The 19,295-nt window shown below is 51.8% G+C and overlaps 1 protein-coding gene and 1 long non-coding RNA gene across 17 annotated transcripts in view; one reads left to right on the forward strand and one right to left on the reverse strand.

Moving 5' to 3' along the window:
• Dysf (dysferlin) overlaps positions 1-19,295 on the forward strand; it is a 201,473-nt gene that overhangs the window by 116,429 nt on the left and 65,749 nt on the right. For all 16 annotated transcript variants that reach the window (XM_031382343.1, XM_031382351.1, XM_031382347.1 and 13 more), the window contains 6 exons: positions 3,593-3,686; positions 4,176-4,253; positions 11,005-11,186; positions 13,819-13,959; positions 14,566-14,595; positions 15,802-15,831. In XM_031382343.1, the coding sequence (XP_031238203.1) occupies positions 3,593-3,686; positions 4,176-4,253; positions 11,005-11,186; positions 13,819-13,959; positions 14,566-14,595; positions 15,802-15,831 (555 nt within the window). The remainder of the gene's footprint in view (positions 1-3,592; positions 3,687-4,175; positions 4,254-11,004; positions 11,187-13,818; positions 13,960-14,565; positions 14,596-15,801; positions 15,832-19,295) is intronic.
• LOC116099154 overlaps positions 13,401-19,295 on the reverse strand; it is a 26,056-nt gene continuing 20,161 nt past the window's right edge. The window contains exon 4 of the long non-coding RNA XR_004122096.1: positions 13,401-14,194. This is a non-coding gene — a long non-coding RNA (uncharacterized LOC116099154). The remainder of the gene's footprint in view (positions 14,195-19,295) is intronic.

Here is a 19,295-nt window from a genome sequence, read left to right on the forward strand (position 1 = left end):
CTCTCTTTGGTGTGTCTGAAGATAGCTACAGTGTACTCACATATAATAAATAAATAAATAAATAAATAAATAAATAAATAAATAAATCTTAAAAAAAAAAATCTCATGCTTTGCAGTGACCTAGCTGAAGGAGGATCTAAAGTTAGTAGAACAGAAAGGGCGTGCTGGGTGGGAAGGGCAGCCTGTGCAAAGGCCCTGTGGCAGAAGGAGGAAGGTGAGTGGAGACATTATGCACAGTGTGAGAGAAATAAATTTTTGAAATATGGACACTGGAAAAAAAAAAAAAGAAAGCTAGAGGGGAAGAAGCAGAGCTCTGGGTGAGGAATTGCTTAACACAGGACTGGAGAAGTGACATAGCTACATAGAGACCCTGAGTGGCAGGTGCTGAGGCCTGTGGGTTTGTCATCTGGCTTTTTATGAATGTTTCTAAACGAGGGGTCCTGCTCTTCCCTTGGGTGACATCTGACAGTGTCTGGAGACATCTTGGCAGCCATAGCTAAGTGGGATGCTACTGATATCTAGCTAGGCATCTAGGGATGCTTTAAACACGCTTAGGGTACCAGTGGCCTCACCACGGGGTACCAGTGGCCTCACCACGGGGAGTATCCTAGTGCAGAGTGTTCACAAGCCCACAGACGAGAACCAGGGTTTTGGGAACTCGCCATCGGCCATGGCAGCCACCTTTCCTTTATCCACTCTGGAAACTCCAGGCATAGGACTGGTCCTCCTGCTTGGCTGTAACTGCACATGGCCTGGGATGGTCCTCTGTGAGCATCACTACCCAGAACCTGAAATGTTGCCCTGGTTTCTTCTGCTTATGAGATGTGGCTTCACACTCCAGACTTTGTTCTGCATTCTCTGGGGGTTGTCTTCCCTTGTCTGAACTCTGGCTCCTGTCCTCTATCTTGAAAGTTACAGGGTCTAGCTCTGGGGATGGTCCCTGAATTTAATTCTACATAGAGATAATGGAGAAGGTAGGGAGTTGCTAACTGGCTGACTGGTACCAGCATTATCAGGCCTCCCTTCACACGCTGACTTCATGGTGTCTCTCTGGGCTCTTTTCATCAGTCTGTCCCTGAGAATTGCTTTAGCCCTCTTGCTGTGGACCATATAGGGTGGCTGGACCTTTTTTGGGAGTCAGGACAGGTCAGAAAACCTAGGCCTCATGAATTCTCAAGAGGAATTCTAATAGGTTCCGAGCCAGGCTTGGAATATCTGTCACAGCCCCTGTGTAAGTCCCAGGGAGGGGAATACCTCTTCTGAACTCAGGCTGCAGGCCCAGTGCTTGCATATGGATTCAGAAAATACTCCCAGCGGCTCAGGGAAAGGCACTGTGAAGGGAGGTGGGAGGGGAGGTACAAAGAGTGTGTGTCCTGGTAGCCTCAGCAAGCAGTGATGCATTGTGGGTCCTGTGTGGTGGGCAACTTCCCCTGCATGTGCCCACATCGCCTGCTTGTAGGATGTCTGTGTCTGGCTGGGCTGAGGACAAGGGGCTAGAGTCTTGTATTGTCCATCCCCAGAAGAGCCTGTTCCCTCCTCCCCACTTCAGCAGTGGCAGAAGCATCAAGGTGTGTGTGCATGTGTGTGTGCGTGCATGTGTGTGTGTGTGTGTGTGTGCACGCACGCGTGTGCATGCATTTGTGTGTGTATGTATGTGGTGTGTGTATGTGCGTGTGTGTGCGTGCATTTGTGTGTGTGTGTGTGTGTGTGTGTGTATGTGTGTGTGGTGCATGTGTGAAGTGTACTGCTACATGAAGCCCCACTTTCGCATCCTCACCTGCTTTCCATGTGTCCTTGTGACTTATTCCCCCTAAGGCTTGCCCACACTTGGTCTCCCAGAGACCCTCTAGCTGGGAGAGGAGCCCTATGAGCATCTGGTGCCTATTCTGGAGAGAGGGTACCAGTGTGGCAGGGCACAGGCCGAGTGGTTTGCTTTACTTGAGGGAATCCCTGGGACTTTTGGGGTCCATACCTGCCTGGGAGGCAGGATCTTAGGTGTGACTGGGGTCTTAATCTGTCTATGTATAATATTCTCTGTGTTTCTCTCTCTCTCTCTCTCTCTCTCTCTCTCTCTGTGTGTGTGTGTGTGTGTGTGTGTGTGTGTATGTGTGGCAGACAGAGTGAGAGACATAATACAGAAGGAGCACATGAGCAATAGGATACATTTCTCAAAGGCACCAGGAAGGTGCTGCCCTGGAGCTCACTATGTAGAACAGACTGTCCTTGATCCCACAGAGACCCACCTGTTTCTGCCTTCCAAGTACTTGAAAATAAAGGAGTGTGACTCTATGTCCAGCTAGAATAACTTTCTTTCTTTCTTTTTTTCACTATGAATTGCTTTAATGGTGGTATCTGTACAAGTGCATTTGCTGTCCTGGAATAACTTTCTTAATGTGTGTGCATGTGTATGTGTGTCATATGGGAGTCATATGTGTGTTGGGGTGGTATGTGTGTGATGTGTTGGTAGTGGTATGTGTGTGGTGTATGTGGTGTGTGTTGAGGTGGTGTGTGTGGTGTGTGCAGTGTGTACACTGTGTGTGTGTATTCTGAAAATCAACCTCAGGGGGAGGGTTCCACAGAAACCACCTCTCTTGCTTTTTAAGGCAGAGTTTTCTCGTTGGCCTGGGGCTTGCAGTTAGGTTAGGCTGCCTGTCTTTGTCTCCCCAGCATTGTGGTTACAGGTGTGGGCTACCACGTCTGGCATTTTTACATGGGTCCTGGTGATTAAATTCAAATCTTCATGCGTGTGAGGCAAGCACTTTACTTACTGACTAAGTCACATCCATAGCCACTCCTGGAATAATTCTGAACACATAGGAATGTGTGTATGTGTGAGAGTGTGTGTGTAGTGCATAGTTACTGATATGTATCCCCTCAGCCTTCCTCCCTTAAGATTGGGGTTGTTAACCTTTAAGTGTGTACTGCCTGCCAGGCAGTTTTCTAAGAACTGCTCATCTATCTTTAGTAGGCACAGCACCTTTCTGAGATGGACACTGTATAATTATCTCTGATATACAAAAAATGATTCAGGAAAGTTAAACAGCTTGTCTGAAGTCACAGGGACAGTTAGTGACAGGCAGCATCAGAACTCAAGTGATCCATTTCCAGAGCCGTGTTGAAACTGTGGCCAGAGGAAGTGGAGGGGAAGCACTATACTCTTCTCCTGTCTGCAGGGGGACATCTTGTGGTGGGAGCCAGGGCCCATGCAGCTGCAGCAGGACCTCGGTGTACAGCAGAGGAGCATGTGCCTCCTGTGTGGGTATCTTGGCCCCTTTGCAAGGACAGAAGAGGGGAAGACCTTGTTCTAAGGACTGTTAAGGGCAGCTGTAGGGATTATGGCCTGCCTGAAGCCCAGGCCTGGGTTAAGGGCAGCAAGTCTTGGTGTCAAGTGGGAGAGATAGGTCAAATCACTGGGTCTGAGCGGAAGGACCCTACCCCTCAGGTATAAGAGCCTCTGAAGGATTCAGACCCATAGCTGGTTCTGGCTCGAAACTATGTATGCCCAGAGTAGGAGGACTAGCCTCAGGGCCTGCTAAGAGCAGGGATCCAGGGTCAATTTTCTATTGTTCCCTGATGAGCTTTGTGTCTCCAGGGTGGCATGGTGGATGACAAGAGCGAAGATTCCATGTCTGTTTCTACCCTGAGCTTTGGCGTTAACAGACCCACCATCTCCTGCATCTTTGATTGTAAGTGTCATTTAGTGGCATCTGAGTGTGAGTGCATGACCTCACACTAGTCAGGAGTGTGTGTGTGTGTGTGTGTGTGTGTGTGTGTGTGCGTGTGTGTGTTGAGGTTTTAGAGAACTAACTGTGCGTGCTTTCAAGCCAGTTGGGTCTTTTGGTATGTGTGCCCACACACATGTGGGCATTCATATCTGTGTGTTAGAGATGAGATGTGTGCATTCAAGTTCCTGTAGCCCTGAGTTTGGTCTCGCCCTCCCTCCATCCCTGTTTCTCTCCCTGGGATTGGGTAGCCTCAAAGGATGCAAATTGCTGCCTCCGAGCTAGCATCCGTCCTCCTAACCAAAAGAGGCTCACTCTGCATGATGGCTGCTGTCCTCTCCGTATTCAGCCAGAGTCGATTGCCCTTCCTGGGGTGGACCCTCCTCTTCCTGTAGCTCCAGCCCTTAGCAGCCCCATTCATCACATGACATCTCTGTTTCCTCCTGAGTGAAGATGGGAACCGCTACCATCTGCGCTGCTACCTGTACCAGGCCCGAGACCTGCCAGCCATGGACAAGGACTCCTTCTCTGGTAGGTGGGAGACAGAGAGGACCCAGGACTCCCAGAGGGAGGGTGGAGAGTGTTTGTGGCCTCTAGCAGGATCCTTGAGTGGCTGTCTTCTGTGAGTGCTGGATCCTGTTTCCAGGTCTCCGTGTCTCCTGGTCTCAGAGCAGCTGCTCCTCGGGTGAGATTGTAGCAGGATTTGGCTTGGCTGCCTGTCCTTTCTTTCCCAGGGGCCATTCTTCATCGGATCGCTAGTGATATCACTCTCTGTTCAGGTCACTCTGTGAAGACTCAGCTTCCTTAGGCCCCTACCCTCCCAAACCCATCTTAGATCCAGCTCCGGGCCTTGATACTCCTAGACTCAGCTCTTGGGATGGCTGCCTGGCCTGGGGTCTTTTATGGCAGACTTTGCTATGCAGCTCCATGCACTTCGGCTTCAGCAGCCTATTGGCCCTGCTCCTTCTTGGTTCCCTGCTCTCCTCGCTTCCTTCCACACTGCCCCAAAACATAACTCGGCTTCTTGTTCTCTTGTTTTGAAGCATAGATTCTGACAGATGAATCTGCCCTATTTGCCCTTGTCAGACAAGCCTTTGAGATGTGGTGACTGTGTCATCTCTGGACCTTTTACTCAGGAACCTTGCCCTCACCAGCTTTGATCCACAATTGCAAGACCTCTGCATGTGCATTTGATGTTCTCTCAGCCTGGAATGCATTTCCTCCTCAATTTCTACTTCAGACCCAGATCACATGTCCTTGGCCTCCCCTAAGCTGCGCTGATCACTCCACTCTGTCCCCAGCGCTTGACACTCTAGTACATTTCTCTGAGCCCTTGTCCACTGTGGCGCTCGGTTGTGGTTTGTCTGCTGTAGTCTCCCCATCAGCTGGGAGCTCGCTCAGGGAGGTGCCTTGTTTCCCTGATATGAATCTTCAGCACTGCACATCTGAAGAAAAGACATTCACCAAGCATCTCGGGATATGTACCTAGGCAGATGCTGATAGCTGGGTGTCCTAACTCCTTCTCTTATGGGTAAAGAAATACAGACTCACGTGGGCTCTGTTAATTGCTGGGGTTGAAATAGCTGACAGGGGATAGAGTTGGGAAGTAAGTCGAAGGTTGTTCCCCTGCAAGAACCTACCTGTGGCTGAGGAGGATTGAGTTCCCTGAGAGTGGCCTTCTGGTCACAGAGCAGCTGCCCTGCTTGTAGCCATGTGCCCATCCTTCCAAGCCTTCACTTTCCTTCTTCCCGTTCTTCACATCCAGGTTCCCATGCTCCGAATAACCTATTCTCCAGCCCCACTCAGCTAAGCACCATGGCTGGTGTACTTCCCTTCTGGGCTTTGGGGCTGGGTCCTGACAGCCCTCTGTACAATGGCACTGACAGGATGGGGGCAGTTAGACATCTACAGTGGCCGCGTCTAGGATTCTGACATGGGCTTATTCCCAGCCCAGCCTTTTTCCTTTTTGTGGGGGTTTGTGGGTGAGGGTGGAAGGCTGGTTGTCCTCTATGAACTGAGCTGGTTAAGGACTCTAACGGGCAGGGGCTCCCCCAGGATGGTAGCCCAGGGAACCAGAGCTCGGCATGTGGATCATGCAGTGGCTCAACAGGCGCTGGTCTGGGAGACGTCATACTTTCCACCCAGATAAACGTCCCTTGAGCTTTGAGGGTGCTGCCCAAGGCTTCCTCAGAGGCCACGGGCTTCTGAATGAAAGGCCCGATTGAGCAGCAGCTGGAAAGGAAAACAGCAGCCAACACGGGGGAACCTATAAAACTTGAAGTGTTTATTTTCACTCCCAAACCCTAAACCAAAGCGATTTCTCCCCGGGAACTGACCTTGAGACGGCTGGCTGCTCGATGCTATGCCCAGCCACTGGCTGGCATTCCGGAGGAAACTGGTGTTTGAAGGCAGAATGTCTGAGGCCAGGGTAGGGTCCAGATGTGACTGCTACTGCTGGGAGCATCTTCCAGCTGCCTAGCACTGTCCAGGGACTAGCAATCTTCTCCTTCCCACTATGTCCCCACCAAAAGCCTGTGGATGTGGAGTTTGGAGGACACACTGATGGGCTGTTGCTGTTCAGGCAGCCTGAATAAGGACTATTCCTCAGTGGGCTTGCCCTCGTGGCCATATCCACTCTCTAGACCCATAGAAGGTGTCTGTGGTATGTGCTTGAGTTGTGTGTGTGTGCAGGAGAGATCAGACTCAGACAGAGAGCATATATGAAGCATCGAATCCCCATTGACTTCTCTGATATTGGTACATACTTTGCTCTGAGCTGAGAGCTTTGACTCCAAAGGGCTGGACATCACTTGCCATCAGCTCTGTTCCTGGCTCCATCTTGCCAGATTTTGTCACCCTTTAAAGTGACAGCATCATGTCATCTCCCAACGCAGTCCAAGCCCACATGTTCTTAGCCCTGTATATACCAAGGCTATCGAAGGATAGAAGCTGTCTGCTTTGCCCCATCTCCATGGAGAACTTCTGTGTTGGATGGAGCCATGCCTCTGCTGGCAACCGCTACTCCAGGGCAAAGGTTTTCTTTCAACGTGTTGGGAGCCCAGATGCGTTTATTATAGAGAGTCTTTGAGGACTTCACAGGTCAGTGGGATCAAAGGTGTACTCTTTGGCTAAACCAGTTAAAGAGAACTGGCCAATAGGCCAGATGCTACATGATGTAGTGACCTATGAGCTGAAGGATCTACTTATGATGTCCCACATCTCTCTGCTGGCCTGTGGTCTAGTGAAGCTGAAGTATTGTTGTTCTGAGAGATGTTCTTGTTAGGGCAGGTCACAGTGGTGTCTGTTGAACCTCAGCTCACCCATGCTATAGGGACCCCTGGATTTGGATGTCATTAGGGACTCCCTGCTCTTGGACTTCTGATGTCTGGATGCTGTTTGGCCCTCCCTCTTCTAAGGCAGACTCTTTGTTCAGGTTGGCTGGGGTGGGGTGGGGTGGGGAGGCAAGACATCTACCCAACAGGCATGGGAAGGGGTTTTCCAGACTGCACTGGAGGCTTGTGAAACGCTTCACTTAGAAAGGGTTCCTGGGAAAGAGACTGGGAAAAGGATCCGGGCTTTACAATGCACAGCGGAGCTGGGCAGCAGGAGGGTGTAGGGAGGAGCTGTCTAACCTGTTTCAGCATTCCTTAAGGCCTTCCCCAAGAACTGGGGAGCATGAGGGACTCAAGCCAGATTTCTCAGCACCAGTCCAGTCCAGGCCCCTTTGCAATCTGCCCACCATCCCTCCTCCTGCAGCACCCTGGCTCTGGCTCTGGCTTCATTCTGTCACCCAGGCCAGCTGCTTTCCCTGTGCATGGCTGGCATCTGTAGGGAGCTGACTGGATGCAGCCAGGTGACATTGACCCACACTCTTAAGTGTCCCCCCCGCTTAAATTGTGTCGCTTTGCTTCTTGACATGGGTAGTGACCATCCTTCCCCGGGAGTCATATTTGAAAGCTTGGTTGGTGTCTCTTTCATCTCCATGCTGGGCACTGAGCTATGCTACCTGTTCCTACCACGGAGTAGCCAGTCAGTGCCTGAGTACTGAATGAGGGGTGTGTTATCAGAGCCACTGTAGTGACGTCTTTGGACCTAGAGTCTTTGGCTAACTTGGTTGATGCGCAGGAATGTGAGGAAAAGGCTACAGTTTTATGTTTTCAGGGCGTCTTGCCCAGCTGCTTTCTGAAGGGTCACTACGTAGCTCCCAGTAAGAAAGAATTCTCACTTTACCCACTGCTTGCCAACACCAAGTTTGATAATTTTAAACATTTTTAATGTTATTTTAATTTTCTTTTTTAAATTTTCTCCTTTTATTTTGTGATGGGGATTCCTGTTGTCCAGGATGTTCTGGAACTCACTATGTAGCTAAAGATGGCCTGGAACTCCCAGTTCTTCTGTCTTCAGTACCCTGTTACCAGGGTCACAGGCAGGCACCATTGCACCTGTCCTTCCTGATTTTGTAGTAGCAATATTGCTATGGCAAAGTTGAACTTGCATTGTCTTGATTTCTGGGGTACATCCTCTCTTCTTTTCCTATGGGGGATAGCACAGAGTACTTGACTAGGACTCAGGCCAACCCTAGCCACCTGGGATCTCAGGCTAGTTCTAGATCCAGCATCCTCTCTGGCAGAGGGGTACTGCCATCCTCTGCTCTGGTACACTGGATGGTTGATGGGGGTGCAAGTGTCAACTGCTTCAGGAAGGTCTGACCAGCAGAACTCATACAAAAAACTGTCCTATTCAGGGCTTGGTGACAGTTTCCTGTGAGGGAAGCCGGTGGTACTTTCAAGTGGCTATGTCTGGAGCCTTCCAAAGACAGCAAGTGATCCTCAGAGAGTTCTGTTCAAACATGTCCGTCCCCCTTGGGGGGTTGTTGCAGCTTTTGGGTCCTGCAGCCCTCAGGCTGGCTGGACTATGAACAGGGGGACCTGGCTCTTCCCCTCTGACCCTACCTCCTGACAGAGGATGTGTCTGTGAGTCCATCTGACCACCTTGCTGCTGCTTATGTCTTTTGCAGGGGTGGGAATGGGAAGATGGGCGGGGAGGTGGTGGTGGTGGTGGTGGTAGTGGAGGCTGGGCCCTGGGCACACAGTAGCCCAGTGTCTGAGGTCCAAAGCCTCCAGGCCTGTTCTTTACAATGCCTTTGTTGTCCTTGTCCCTCCCATGGGTGGGTGGGGTGCATGCGTGTGGGTCTGGGTGAGTTTTGTTTGTGAGCTGCCCCCCTGTCTGTCCCCCCAGTGCTGAGCTCATTGCCTGAGCTGCTGGAGCTGCCAGAGAGAGCCAGCCTGCTCGGAGGCCAGCGTGGGGGGTGCTGCCAACAGCAATACAACGTGCATGGCCGCTACAATGTGCAATTGTGACCTTTGTGTAAACGCGGTCGGTCTGGGGCCCTCACGCTTATAAAAATAAAGCGTTGGGAAGCATAGGGGGGGTGGGGGGTGGGAACAAAAGAGGCCTTTTCGCCGGCTCTCTAATATGGTTTTATTTATCGGAACGCGCCCTCCTTCCCTTACTGGAACTGGGAGAGGTTCTCTGCCGAGCTTGGAGCTGATGGTATCACAGCCAGACGGTTTCATTAAACGCACAGACGCCGCCAGGCCTTGCCAGGGGCAGAGGGAAGAGGGCTTGAGGCCAGCCTGCCAGGACCTGTGTGTGGGTGTGGGAGTCCTGTGCCAGGGAGGCACACCCCCGGGGAAGTCTCCTTGGACATCCCGTTGCCCTCTTCCAACCACAGAGTCTGGTTCAAAGCCAGTATCCCAGGGGATACCTTCCACGATTCCTCTACTACCCCTCAGTTCCTGAGCTAGCAGGCTGGGCTCAGGTTCAGTGCCCATTGGCTAACCCAGTGTGGTCCTGCCACAGGTGTCTAGTGCTTCTGACTGTGATCTAGATGCCCTCCCCCTTACAGCTGGCTCCTGAGAGGCAGTCACAGTATTGGGACCTTGCTGTCTACCCTAAGTGGAAGCCCAAATCTCGCCTCACCTTCCCACATCTTCTATAGTCACTCGGTGCCAGCCCCTCTCTCTATCACCTCCTTTGCAGAGGTTTTGGTTTGTCTCTCAGTTTCCTTATGGCCAGAAAGCCTGACCCAATTCCCAGTCTCCTGATCTTGGCATGACATTGCTTGGACAGTTCTGAGCTTTTTGAGGCCACTGGAGCTCTCTCTGGTCACATAGGAAGTTAGTGGCGGTGTTGGGGCTGACCTGGGGGCTTGGAATTTTGGATAGGGCTGGGGCTGAAGGTATCAGCTATGTTAGGGCCCTGTGCTTGGTCTTCTCAGACAAGCACCTCAAGCTTCCTGTTCATAGGACCCTACCCCTAAACTGATACCCTCAAGCCCTCTGCTCCTTTCCAATGCTCCCACATCCCATAGACTTCATGCTGGTTTCCCAGAATGTTGCCTGGGACTTGCTAGAAAGACAAGGATCCTACCCAATTCTGCTGCATCACATGGGCAAGAGAACTGTGAAAACATTCTGGGTGACTCCATGGTACCTGCACATTTGAGGGCCACCATTCTAGAATCTGCTCCAACCATACCAACTTGCCTTTGGACGGGGCAGAGGAAATGACTGCCTGGAATCTGGGATGTTGGGACTGGCAGGCTGCTCAGGAATTTTGGGCCAGTGAGGAGCTTACACCATACAGTGCCTGGCAGCTCTAGACTCTGCATCCACCTAAGACACTGTCAGCTCTGCCCGCAACAGGCCGTCGCCTTATCACTGGTTCATACTATCACGTGTGCATCTCCTGCCTGTGCTCTGTGTGGCAACCGGGGTGAACTGTTGAAGAAAGAGACTGGTCCTGTCTGACTGATGGTGTCTTAGGGATCCTAAACTCCATACCTTTGCTCTTCTCCCTCCTTAAAGAGCCCAGATCTACTTTGAACATACTTCCTGCCCTTTGTATTTATCCTTCCATGTTCTCATTCAAATTGTCATTTGGGAAGGTATTTTACGTTTTGCTCCAATTGTGTCCCCATTCTCTAGTATGGCGTGCAGAAGGCACTCTGGAAAGGCTTGTTGGATAAATGAACGGGCCATCCAGGAACCCACTTTCTCTGGTACACCGTACCCAGGTGGCCAGGTAGGAATGGGAAAGGAACGGTTTGAAGTTTCAGGCCATCTCTGTCTCCACGTGGTTGTGACCAGCCTCGGAAATGGCATCTGGCCTGCGTGTTATTATTCCACAATGGTGGCCACAGCCATGCTGTGGCTTTGGGGCTGTGGAACTTCTGAACTACCAGCTGAATCTTGCCTCCTTCCTCACCTGCCCCACCCAGATCCCTATGCCATCGTCTCCTTCCTGCATCAAAGCCAGAAGACAGTGGTGGAGAAGAACACCCTGAACCCCACCTGGGATCAAACCCTCATCTTCTATGAGATAGAAATCTTTGGTGAGCCAGCCAGTGTGGCCGAGCATCCTCCCTGCATTGTGGTGGAGCTGTATGACCACGACACCTATGTGAGTATGTTCACCTGCAACCTCTTCCCTTTGTTGCCCATCCTCAGGACCCTGGGGAAAGCTATGCTGTGAGTGTTGGGTCCCCAAGCCTTGGACTGGTGGCCTCCCCCCAACTGCTCACTGAAATGATTGTAGAGGAGCTGAAAATAGATGGCTAGCTGGTGTCCCATGACCCTTGGAAAGCATGGCTAATCAAACAGAGAGAGGGGATCAGATCCTGAAAGTACACAGAGCTGTGGATCAGTAGCTGGCTTTTCTCTGGCTCTGTCTTGTTCTTTCTCCCCACAATTACTAATCAAGCACTTTGCTGAACTGGGCTGAGCAACCCCTTGCCTGAGGTTTGCTGTCTAGGTGGGACCTGAGAACTCACTAGGTGAGACAGAGTATCTGGAGGACCATATGGTCCTGCGGTACAGGCAGGGCCTTTCCATGGTGTTATGGCTGGGCTGTCTGGGAGCTACCAGCCTTATGCAACTGGGAAATACTTGAAATATAGTTGTACCAATGGGGAAAATGAGACTTAAATTCTGCTTAAGTTACTGCAACAGGTGTGTGATGTGTATGGGACATAACTGGCCCTTGCTTAGCATGGACAAAGATTCCATCCCTAGCACTGCATAAACTGGGGATAGTAGCACATGCCTGTAATCCCAACATTTGAGAGGTAGAGACAAGAGGATCAGAAGTTCAAGGTCCTCTTTGTCTGCCTATCAAATTTGAGGCTAACCTGGATTACATGAGACCTTGTCTAAAAACAAAACAAAACAAGGTGGCTTATGCTGCAGTGTGAGACAGTGCTGTGCAAAATATCAGGGCAAGCTGTGGGGAAGACAAAATCTTGAAACCATGTAGGCATCCTAGCAAGTGCAGTGCTGGAGGAGGAAGAGGAAGAATGAGGCAAGCTGGGAAATTGGGGTCAGAACGCTGCTTTAAGTAAGGGAGGCCGTGTGGTACCAGAAAAAGGGGACTAGGTAGAGAGGCCAGGTCAGGCAGGCGGTGCCATGGCAAGGAGTGGTTGGAAGATGTTTCCAGTAAGAGTTACAGTGGCTACACATCAGAGGTCCTGAGAAGGCATGGAGCCAGTGGTGAGGAGGAAGGTGATGTTGTGTAAGGTGCCCCTCCCTCTAGTGATGCCAAATGATGCAGTGCAGATCTGATTTTGGGATTCTGACCTGGGAGCTCTTCAGAAAGCTGAGCTCAAGGACAGAGAGTGACTGGATGGAGTGTCTCTGGGGAATGACTTCCCCCAGGAGGGGAATGAAGAATGCAGGTCCTGGCGCTTGTGGGTCAGGAGGAGGAGGGCAACAGGGCCTGGGAGTCACCAGACCGGTGCGAGGCAAGCTGGTGGGTTCCCTGTCTGAGCCAGAGCTCTTTGGAGGCCTGCTCATCCATATCCCACCACAGCAACACTTTCTAGAAATGTCTTCTGGGCTGCACCCCCTCTCTCCATCTCACTGCTGCTCCCCTACTCAGGCAGGGTCCTCTTTGCTCTGTCCATGGCTGGCTAGCCACAAACACTCATTGAGAAGTATCTTCTGGATGCTCCAAGCTATCCTTCTCATGCTGGTCAGGCTATGGGGGAGGCAAGGGAGAACCATGGTCTATCCTGCGGTCGTGGTGGTTCCAGGGATGGGACTGAGTCATGCCCATTGTGAATCTAGAATTACCACTACCTTGATCTCTACTGCCTTGCCAGCCCCTCCCCTCTGCAGCACTCAGCAGCTAAGGGGGCCATACCTGGCCCTGAGATGCCTCAGACCCTTCCCGGGGCTGTGGCTACTCTCTACTCTGAGTGATAAGTTCTGGATTGCCGTTAGTGTGGTGTGAATGCGGGGAGCTGGTAGCCATTCCAGGATGGCTGTGGAGAAGCTCAGGCTCTTCCATATTGGAGCCAAAGAACAGTCAGGACTGTCTCCCATCTCCTCTCCCGGGCAAAAGCTGAGGGCTTGTGGTGTTCACAGCACCATCTGTCTGAGACCTGGTTCTGCTGACTGCCGTGTGAGCTGTGGATAGTCTGTGCACTTTGCCTCAGGTGGGGAGAGGGGGCACCACCACAGAGGCATGGGAGCAAGAGTTGGGCGAGGCGCGAGGGGCTGCAGGGGAGGAGGAATGGGCTTGGAGCAGGCCAGGAAGAACAGCTATGCAGTGACTGAGGCGGGTTGAATTCTATCTTATGGTTAATGAAATGAAGGAGGGATCCAGGTTCAAGACGCAGGAGGTAAAGACATCATTTTAGTAAGATTCACTTTGGTAAGCAAGATCACAGGTTTTTTTTTTTTTTTAAATCTGAAAAGATGGAGAAGTTAGGGGTGAAACACAGTTAAGCAATGTGAGAGCCCCTGACATGTCAAACGAGGCTGTTAAGGAAGTGGACTCTGATGACCTCAGAGATGGATTAAGCAAAAGCATGGAATACTAGTTGGACATAAAGAAGGACTTCTCAGCTCTTGCAGGAATCCCATCCTAGTGCTATAGCTGGAGGCTGCTCACATCTTGTCCCCACAGTTCCCGCCAAGAGGGGCAGTGCTTGCCATTCCACATAAGAGGCTGCCCTGACTTCTGGGGCCCTCTCCAGCCCAGGAGGTAGCATGTAGGCTTAGTCTCTCAAGGGTCTTTTTCTACACCATTCTAGGGTGCTGATGAGTTCATGGGTCGCTGTATTTGTCAGCCAAGCCTGGAACGGATGCCCCGCCTGGCCTGGTTCCCGCTGACCCGGGGCAGCCAGCCCGCTGGTGAGCTGCTGGCAGCGTTCGAGCTTATCCAGAGAGAGAAGGTAAGGCTGGCCACTATCCAGGCCTGGGAGGCCCAGCGAGGGCACAGGCCAAGGGTGGCAGGGCTGTCTACATGCTGAACTCAGTAGGAACTGAAGCGAGACCTCTTACTGACACGTGTGATGTCCATCCTCTCTGATCTTCAAGTCGAGACACAATCCATCTGAGGGTAGACTGTTGGCTTCTGGGATGACTGCAGTTTTTCTTCCTGGGTCACTCCCCATGTTTTCCTGGATCCTGTATAGTTGGGGCAAGGGACTTTAGGTATAGTGAATGGGTAGTGGGAGTGGGAGCAGGTAAGGGCAGGATCCTGGCCTGGCTGGGCCATAGTCTGGCTCTGGATCTTGTAACCAGAACCATACTCTTAAACACCAGGTGGTTTTGAGTGCTGTCCCCAGGCTTGCCATGGGTTCCACATGAACCTTGTTTGTAAACTGTTTTGACGGCGGCTCTGCAAGTCTGCAGGACACAGCTTATTGCCCCTTTAGTTTGGGACAGCCTGTATCCCTGACTTGTCCGCTACTTGACATGGGCTATGGGTGTGGAAATGAGGGTGAAGATGAGGGGCTGAGATGGGTGCGACTGACACCTTCTTCTCTCTTCTCTAGCCAGCCATCCATCACATCCCTGGCTTTGAGGTAAGTCTTGTTTGTATGTTTCCAATCTCCCTGTGTTTGCAAACCCTTCTATGTTTAGGGGGCCAGTTATCAGGTTCTGCCTTAGCCCACTAGGAAGCTCCTTCAGGTAGGAGGTGGCTCAGTATGACCCCAGGGCAGGGAGAGTTGTGCCCATTGTGAATCTAGAATTCACATCTTAAAAGTCCCCATCTTACTCAGTGGCACCACCTGTCTGGAGGTAGCTGAGCATCATGAGTTCCAAACTGCAGAGAGCTCAGAGCCCTCTCTCTAGAGGCTCTGGCTTGGGATGGGCATTAGGCTTAGCATGATGGATTTAACGTTCATTGGAGTACAAGTTTCACCACAGCCTCTGGGGGTGTAACCCAGGCTCAGGGCCTTCTAACACTGCCTGGGGCCTTTAACATGCAGCCCAAGCTGAGGACCATGGGCTTAGGCCATGACAAAAAAAAAAAAGTGAGAGTAGCCCAGTATTGCCAATTTCTGGGTCCACTTCCATCCATCTGAGGGTAGAGGCCAAGTACCCCACACCTCACCCAGCCCCATGAAGTTTAGGAATTTCAGGGAATTTCAGTTAGCCTCATTGGCCTAACTCATGTGACCTTGTCCTCTCCTGTGCTGGCAATGTCCCCTTGGTTCTCTTCCTACCTCTGGAAGTCCCAGTAGAAAAACCTGTGTTGAGTCTCAGGTTTATTTGCTTCCTTGTTTCATGTTAGACCAGGCTCAGCTGGAGCTGCTCTGGCTGTTGGGACATACCAGGTCTGGATGGTTGTAACCACACAAGCCCCTCCCACACTCTTGCTTCTCCCTATCTTTTCCTGCTAATCTTCCCTCTCGTCTTGTCAGAGCTGGGCCCTCAGCTCTGCCACTCCTGGGGATTCTAGGTGGTTTTCCATGGCCTCCTGAGCCCACAATACAATCCCACAGCTTTGCCTGAACCTCTTCCAGGGGCTGCTACAGAGTCCCAGTTCCCTCCCACCTCCCATCTGATGTTCTCCCTCCTGTCACTTCCAGAGAGGAGCTGACTTTCTCATAGTCCATTGTCCCTTCTTCATATGGGAGGGCGTGGGGAGGTAGCCAGCATGCTCACCCTTGGTGGGAGGGTTTTCTGTGGGTGCCATCTCTGTCTCAGCCAGTGCTTCTGGATACTAATGGAGACCCCTTGCTCCCTTGGCTCTCCCATCGTCTCCTGGATGTGGCCCATCACAGATGCATGAAACTTCAAGAATTTTGGATGAGGTAAGCTGACCCAAGAATCCGGGGGGGGTGGGGTAGTAGTGGTAGACCTGGAAGGAAGGAGCTAAAGACAGCTACCTAGGGTACGGCCTGTAAGGTGATTCTAGCCCCAGAGTCTTGGTACCCTCTTAGTAGTCCAGACACACAGATCACTTGAATGGCAAACCTGAGTTTTGTCTGGTTGAGTAGCAGATGGTGCATTTTCAAGAATAAAATGTTGGGCGGGCATTGGAGTAGCTCAGGAAACCTTTCTGGTGGTGGAGGCAGCATTAGGAGACCTTGATAAAGCGCTGACAAAGGCGGAAGGCATACATCTTTGGTTCAGGGGGCCTAGGTGAAGTGTGAAATTGGTGGGAAGGAGAGCTCTGGGTGGAGGCTGAGCAGGAAAAGGCCGTCCATGTCCTCCATCAGGGAATCAGGGACTCCCTGGGCTGGGTTGAGAGCGGATACCACTTGACATTTTCAGTGCAATTTGGACTCGAAGTGCAAGATCAATCAGGATGTGGGATTGTAGTCCCCCCCACCCCACCCCATTCCCTCACTTCCTTTCACTCCCAGGCAGAGGTGGGGGCCTGCCAGCTGCTGGCCCTCTTCGCGCCTGACAGGCGGCCTCCTGCTTCTGGCGGCCATGCGGAGAGACTGCCGATTTGGAAGGCAACATAGAACCCAAGCCAAAACCCACAGCCTGTGCTGAAGAGGACCCAGCCTAGGGATGAGTTATGACAGACTCGGAATCTTTCCTGACCGGATGTGCCATATGGAATCGCTAGGGCTCAGACTCAGGGCGAGGATGCGGCTGTGGCCTGGCTGTCAGGGAGCAAATCAAAACTGCAGCTAGAGGCCAGACCCTGAAGGGTTGAGCATTGGGGCTGGCAAGGTCCCCTGCTGAGGCATCCTGTGGTCAACAGGGCCAGCGGAGAATGATCCTTAGGAGTCTGCTGGACACAGACAGGGCTAGCCTGGCAGGTTCAGAGGGTTCTAGGCCCAGGGAGACCCATCCTATAAGATGGCTTTGTGATAGTCTTTATCCCAGAGTGTGCCAGTGCCACCCTTATCCCTGAACTCAACACACTTCCCCTGACTGAAGGCTTGGGACTTATGCAGTTTTAAGACTCCCCAGAGGCAGAGAGGAGGCAGGTCACTCCCCCTACTGTTCTGCTCCTGCAGAAAGCCTGCTGACCCAGCAGATGTTTTCTGTCTTTTGTTTGTGTGTGTGTGTGTGTGTGTGTGTGTGTGTGTGTGTGTGTGTGTGGTGGCGGCCCAGCACCTGCCTGGTCCCCTGTTAACTTCTTCCAACCTCCCAGTCCTATCCCGGTGTACACTGGGCCCACTCTCCTGGGTGTCTGGGAGCAGAGCAAAAGTAGAGAGGTATGCTGGGGCATGTTAGCCTGCAAGGCAGAGACTGTGAGGCCAGGCCTTAGAAGAGAGACTAGTAGGGAGGCCTCTGAGACAGCTGTTGTTGTGGAGGGCCTGCTGGAGGCAGGCCAGGAGGAACAGAGAGGCAGCATCTCCAGAGTGGTTAAGTCCAGGCGCATCTAACTGCTAGCACAGTGAAGTATGGAGAGAGCCACACATGCCCTTGAGACTACGAAGCACCTGTAAGTGAGGCATGGGGGCTGGCTGCTTCTGAAGCAGGACAGAGGATGTCTCCCTGGAAGAGAAGACACTGAGCTAGTACTTGAAGCAAGGGAGGGGCAGGAATGTTTTGGAAGCAGTGTCTTGGGTAGGAGCGACAGTGGGGTTTAGGGACCTTGCAGGAACCTAGCCCCTCCCCCAGGCTCTCTGCAGGGGAAACCCCACTCTGTGAGTTCCAGGTGGGGAAACCAGGCTCTCTTGTGTGCAGAGGCCTGAACCCTTGTTGTTGCCTTTGGCCTTTGCCCGCTCTGTTTTTTTGAGCTTCTTCCCTACTTCTTGTATCACCCTTCCTCTGTGCCCTCCTTGGCCCATCTTCCCTCCCATCTCTTCTGATTCCTCCTCTCTCTCCCCCTCCCCCCCTTTATTTTTCTTTTTGGTCTGGAGAACAAAGGCAATTCAGGCTGCCAAGGGGAATGAGTTCAAAGAAATTGCAATTTTAGATTTCCAGAGAACTGGCAGTGCGCATGGGCGCATGTTAGCGAGAACGCATGCGCGCACACATGCACGCACACACATGGCAGTGAAGTGTTGGGGTTCCTTGCTAGTGGGACTCTTAGAACTGGAACCTGTATAGAAAAAGACCTTATCCAGGGGCTGGGGATTTGACTGTCCAAAGGACACTGCTAGTTGTCCCTCTTCTCGTCTGCTCCTAGGTAAGGAGAGAGGGCTGCACGTGCTTTGTGGCCCCTTGTACTAACAAAATGGTGGTCCAATTCGTTACCCTTAGGCACCTTCCCAAATCTTGGAGGCGGCAGGGTATATGGTTTACACTGAGACCTAGCTCAGTTTTGTTCCTGCACCCCAGCATCCACTAGAAGGGAAACATTTGGTGTTTTGCAATCAGGAAAATAAGCCCAGTGCCCCCCATCCCTCTCCTCCTCCCCCAAGGCCTTAATTTGAAACACTATTTTCCTGGGAAGTGTAATTAGACCAGTATGTTGTTCCTAATGAGCGGGGTGGGGCCCGACAGACGATGGAGCCTCCCGCTGCCTGGCTGCCCCCTGCCTGCATCTCCCCAAGGAACCAGAATGTGTCCCCCTTGGGTGAGGTGGGATTCTGAGGGCTACTGGGGACAGGGCAGTCTAGTTGGCTGCAGAGGTATGTCAATGCCTGAACTGCCCTGGAAAGGAACATCTGTCTAGTGTCACCTAGGATTAGGAGTGTATCCTGGGCCTTCAGCAATCTGTGCTGAATTGGCCATGGGTTGAGAGGAGTCTAAGAGTGGCTTCTATTGGTGGGAGGAGACCCTCAACTGTTCCTGGATATCTGGGTCTGAGTTGGCTTGATCAACGCCCTGCTCACCTATGAACCCCCCACTTGTGGGTAGTCCTAGCTTTGTTCTGTCTTCAAGGCAGGCGTAAGAGTTGGGTTAATATGGCTGCCTCTGCCCAGGCTTATGGTATTGGCTTATCCTTGGGGCCTGGACTCCTCAGTCCCTGTCACCAGTGAGACAGCCAATCAAATACTTTAGTTGTTTTTGCAGTCTGGCCCTCCATCCATGGTGGTGCAGTTATGCTGTCCTGTTTTGTTAAGTGTCCCAATACCCATACTGTCCTGAAGAGACAGCTTTGGACTCCATAAGTAGGCTGAACCAGGAAGAAATTGAGGCAAAAAAGCTGGTGTGATATGGCCCAGGCTCACTATTATCTCTTGAGAGAGATGAACAAAGAACGGTTAGGTTCATTGGAACTGTGTGAGAAATTGTGTGCATGTGTGTGTGGTGTGTGATGTGGTGTGTGTGTGTGTGGTGTGTGGTGTGTGTGATGTGTGGTGTGTGTGGTGTGTGTGTGTGTGGTGTGTGGTGTGTGTGATGTGTGGTGTGTGGTGTGTGT

The sequence above is a fragment of the Mastomys coucha genome, unplaced genomic scaffold (assembly GCF_008632895.1).
Source record: "Mastomys coucha isolate ucsf_1 unplaced genomic scaffold, UCSF_Mcou_1 pScaffold20, whole genome shotgun sequence".
In the NCBI taxonomy this organism is placed as follows: domain Eukaryota; kingdom Metazoa; phylum Chordata; class Mammalia; order Rodentia; family Muridae; genus Mastomys; species Mastomys coucha.